The sequence below is a fragment of the Dipteris shenzhenensis genome, chromosome 18, assembly GCF_047967505.1.
Source record: "Dipteris shenzhenensis isolate YYH24624 ecotype China chromosome 18, Dip_SZ_1.0, whole genome shotgun sequence".
Lineage (NCBI taxonomy): Eukaryota > Viridiplantae > Streptophyta > Polypodiopsida > Gleicheniales > Dipteridaceae > Dipteris > Dipteris shenzhenensis.
In genome coordinates, this window is record NC_141613.1 from 26,601,519 (window position 1) to 26,605,182 (window position 3,664).

At 43.5% G+C, this 3,664-nt stretch overlaps 1 protein-coding gene across 1 annotated transcript; it reads right to left on the reverse strand.

The window, feature by feature from the left end:
• Positions 1-253: 253 nt before the first annotated feature.
• Positions 254-1,420, reverse strand: LOC147891022 (large ribosomal subunit protein uL24z-like). The gene is made up of 4 exons (XM_087389491.1): positions 1,265-1,420; positions 1,027-1,139; positions 798-939; positions 254-648 (listed from the first exon to the last, which is right to left on the reverse strand). Exons 1-4 carry the CDS (start codon positions 1,278-1,280, stop codon positions 476-478), a joined length of 444 nt encoding a protein of 147 aa, XP_087245617.1. The 5' UTR covers positions 1,281-1,420; the 3' UTR covers positions 254-475.
• Between the last annotated feature and the right edge of the window lie 2,244 nt (positions 1,421-3,664).

A 3,664-nucleotide genomic window follows, 5' to 3' on the forward strand; every position in this document is an offset into this window, starting at 1 on the left:
AAAGAAAACAAACCTCAACAGTCAGATACTTACTCATTAGCTTTAAGAGGATAATGCATATGTCAAAATAGCCGACTATAACATTGTCCAAGGGCGCTTCAAAATTGATTTGATCGCTAGATAATGTGCATGAGACCACTTTGAACTTACTGGCTGTCAGCATCCTAGGACCTTGTAAGATAAGCAGATCACTAAATACCCCATGCATCAAAGGAAAGAAGATTCAAACAGGTATTGGAGAAAACCTTCAATAGAACAAATGCACGATTTAAAAATTGCGCGTGCAAAAAGGCATTGGCAGAGTTCATGGGCACGCAAGGAGTTGATCCAAATGGGCTATTACCGCAGATGGCCGGAAAAAGCCTACATGCCACAGATTGTAATACAATTTCCACATAACCTTTCAAAAATCTGCAACTATTACTAATGCATTGCCAGGAAGAAAAATCTCCTGCTAACACCAGGATCCGGAATCTTAATCCACTTCCTGCAAAGGAGCAGCTACATCCTCGGCTGTGAATTTGCCCTTGCCTTTTTCAGCAGCTCTGCCTTTACCTTTCCTGTCTAACAGAGCTTTCCTGTCCTTATCCAGTTTCAATTTTGTGACCACGACTTTCGAAGGGTCAATGCCCACATTCACAGTTGCGCCTACAAAGTTCGAAAACAAAAAGCTTCAGAGAACTCACAGTTGCGCCTAAGAGTTTTGAAAATTAAAAGCTGCGACAAAGCAATTGAAATTCATGTACACCTAACGAAAGCAACTTAATCGATAGCAGTGATGAGGAGAAATTCCATACCGTTCACCTTTTCACGGGTTATTCGCTCGACATGAATGACCCACTTGCGCCTGTATACCTGCACGACCTTCCCCTCTCTACCCTTGTAGGTGCCTCTGACGACTTGAACCTCATCATCTTTCCGCACAGGAACAGAACGTACCTGCATCGGGCCAAGAATTTTCCACTGAGTTGCCGTTAATCATTGACAAACAACAAAAAGCGGAAGAAGGAAATGGCGAACCCTCACATTGTATTTGTTCCGCAAGGCAGACGATAGGGGGGCGCTCATCAAAATGCGCCTCAAGCTAGAGGGCGCAGTGAAGTGCGACTTTCTGGATTTGCGCCGGGAGCTACTAACTCCTGGCAAAAGAAAGTGAAAAGCAGAATGAAAAAAAAGAAAAGGGAGCAAGATGAAGAGGTTGCAAGATGGAAAAAAACCGATTTTGGAGATGGAGGGAGAGAAGAAGGGGAGGAAGGAAGCGTACTGGGATTGAATTTCATGGCGGATCGAAGATCGGCGAGGCTACCTGCAGCAGAAGAGAAGAGAAGAGAAGAGAAGAGGAGCAAATGCAGCTGCAGAGGAGGACCAACAATGAAGATGATCAAACACAGACAATTTGGAAAAACCCTAGCCTCATTAACCTTAACCCCTTACATTCCTAATCACCTTGATTAGCACTTATCCTATCTCTCGGCCATACTTTGTTAGAGGACATTCCTGCACTGTGGAAGCTCCTTCCAGACTAAGAATTTTTAGGCATGCTTCATGCCAAGAAAATCGGGTAACTCTTCCCCTGTGTTTGCTTTTGATGCGACATTCCACCTTTGTTGCGCAATTTGGGTGACTATATTCCGTCTTCTCAACTGCCATAGACCTTTGTTGCAAAATCCAAGCCACAAAAAGACCTCCTCAGGATCTTCAGAGGCTCCAATAATCCCACCTAACATCGGCCTCAACCCGATGTTAGCGGAGGCCTTTAGCAATCCTACAAGCACGGCGTCATTCAAGGTTGTCTAAACTGGAACGACTCAAACCTTCCATTGCGTAGAAATAGGGAGAGCATTCCGTGAGCATGGGAATGTTCTCTTAGCACTACTCTCCATGTAGTGCTCTTCTCACACTTTTGAACCAAGATGAATTTCATTCACGTGGCTTGCCCGACATGGTGCATGAAAAAGGGGGAGAATTGAAAGCTGAGAGAGAGAGAGAGAGAGAGAGAGAGAGAGAGAAGGGACATAAAAAGATGGAGGGTTTCAAGGGGTAAAAATAGCAAGATGAGGATTTTAAGGGATACAAATGGCTGACTTGCATCAACTTACAATGGTTGGTAGTTATTAGATTATTCAGTTGCACATTTACTTTGTGTCGTCCATCAGACGAGTAAGGAAGCAACAAGATCAATTCAGTATACATTCTTTAGCAAACATAAATTGACTATCTGAGGAAATGATTTTCTAAAAACCTACGGAGAAAGAACCGTGCACAGCTCCATGGTTATATAGCATTATTTAACGTCATCTTGAGCAAGGGCTAAGATATGAGTCCATGCCAAATTTTAAGACACCAGAAGCAATTTTTTGTGGCTTTAGTGCATCCCTTGTGGGGAAGCTTGTCAAGAAATGGAAATCTAGCAAGGGGACTTCCAAGGAGGGAGTGTGGCGCACCTCTAGGGAGCTCGGAGCGGGGGACTAAAGTGACAGGTGAAGTTGGAGCAAAGGAAGTTATGGAGGCTCATTTAAATCAATGGCTTGGTGTGAAGATGCAAGACAGACAAGGGGAAGGCAGGAACATGGTCTGCAAGGATCGAAAGCTAGTGTTTAGAATGAGAGGTTGTGCATGGCAGGCAAAGAAGTTTCTCTCTCACATGCTGCCCTCCGCCCCCGGCTCTCTTTGCAATGCTTCATGAAAAAGAAAGGAAAAAATCACACGACAGTTTCCATGATGAGAAGCTTCTTCAGAATGCAAAGTGAAGCTATACCGCACAACTTGTGTGGAATGAGGCCCTCAATTGGACTCTTTGTTCACCTCGCTTGGAAAAGAACCACCACATAAACCAACACCCTTCTAGTAAACTTGCAAATTTTTCTAGGTCGGTGTCTCTCAAAGTAGACATCATGGACACACCTTTCCCACTCACCTTCACTAAAGTAGAGGATTCACATGACTAGGCATCAATGAGAAAACAACAAAGGCCAATTAGCGAGGGGAAACATACACAAACACTGAACCAACTCAAGTGGCTCTCACATACTTGGAAGGATTGATTCATTGGCTGAGAGTTTCATCCTCAAGATCAAAGTGGGAGTCTGATCTTTCTCTCTCTTGTTTGAGTAGATAATTTGTTGCCTTGAGTCTTGGTTTTCCACCTAGGAAGACTAATCTATGGGTCTCCCAAACATCGTCAAGTTTCAATGGGTTAGGCGTCTAAGTTTGGCATGTTGAAGACCGGCTTTGGCAAGGAAATAGGCAGCGCTGCCTACAACCTATCCAATTTAAAATTGGATGAGTCTATAAATCTACTCAAGTACCCTAGAGCTCTTTCCTACGCTTAATTTCATTCGGTGGGCTACTTTGTAGTAATGGCCAAGCCCATCGGATGCTCATCGAGGATGCATTAACAATTGTATTGTGGCAACAATACAATAAACATTCTTGATAGGAATCCAGCACTCATCAAGTGTGACACCATCTCCACCTCCAGAAGAAGAAGAATGCATAGCAATGAATTGATGATCTTGCCTTACTGCTATTGATGCCGAGCCCCAAAATTGGCATCCCACCAAAGTTCATGGATTTTTTCCGTGAGAATCTTTCCTAGACTTTTGCAAAGCATTCAAAGAGATCAAATAATGTCTACAAAGACATAAAACTAAAGAATTTCACT

Coding starts and splice junctions, on each gene's coding strand:
- LOC147891022 (XM_087389491.1), bottom strand. Junction 940..1,026: donor CCTTGCGGAACAAATACAAT/GTGAGGGTTCGC, acceptor GGCCCGATGCAG/GTACGTTCTGTTCCTGTGCG. Junction 649..797: donor AACCCGTGAAAAGGTGAACG/GTATGGAATTTC, acceptor CGAACTTTGTAG/GCGCAACTGTGAATGTGGGC.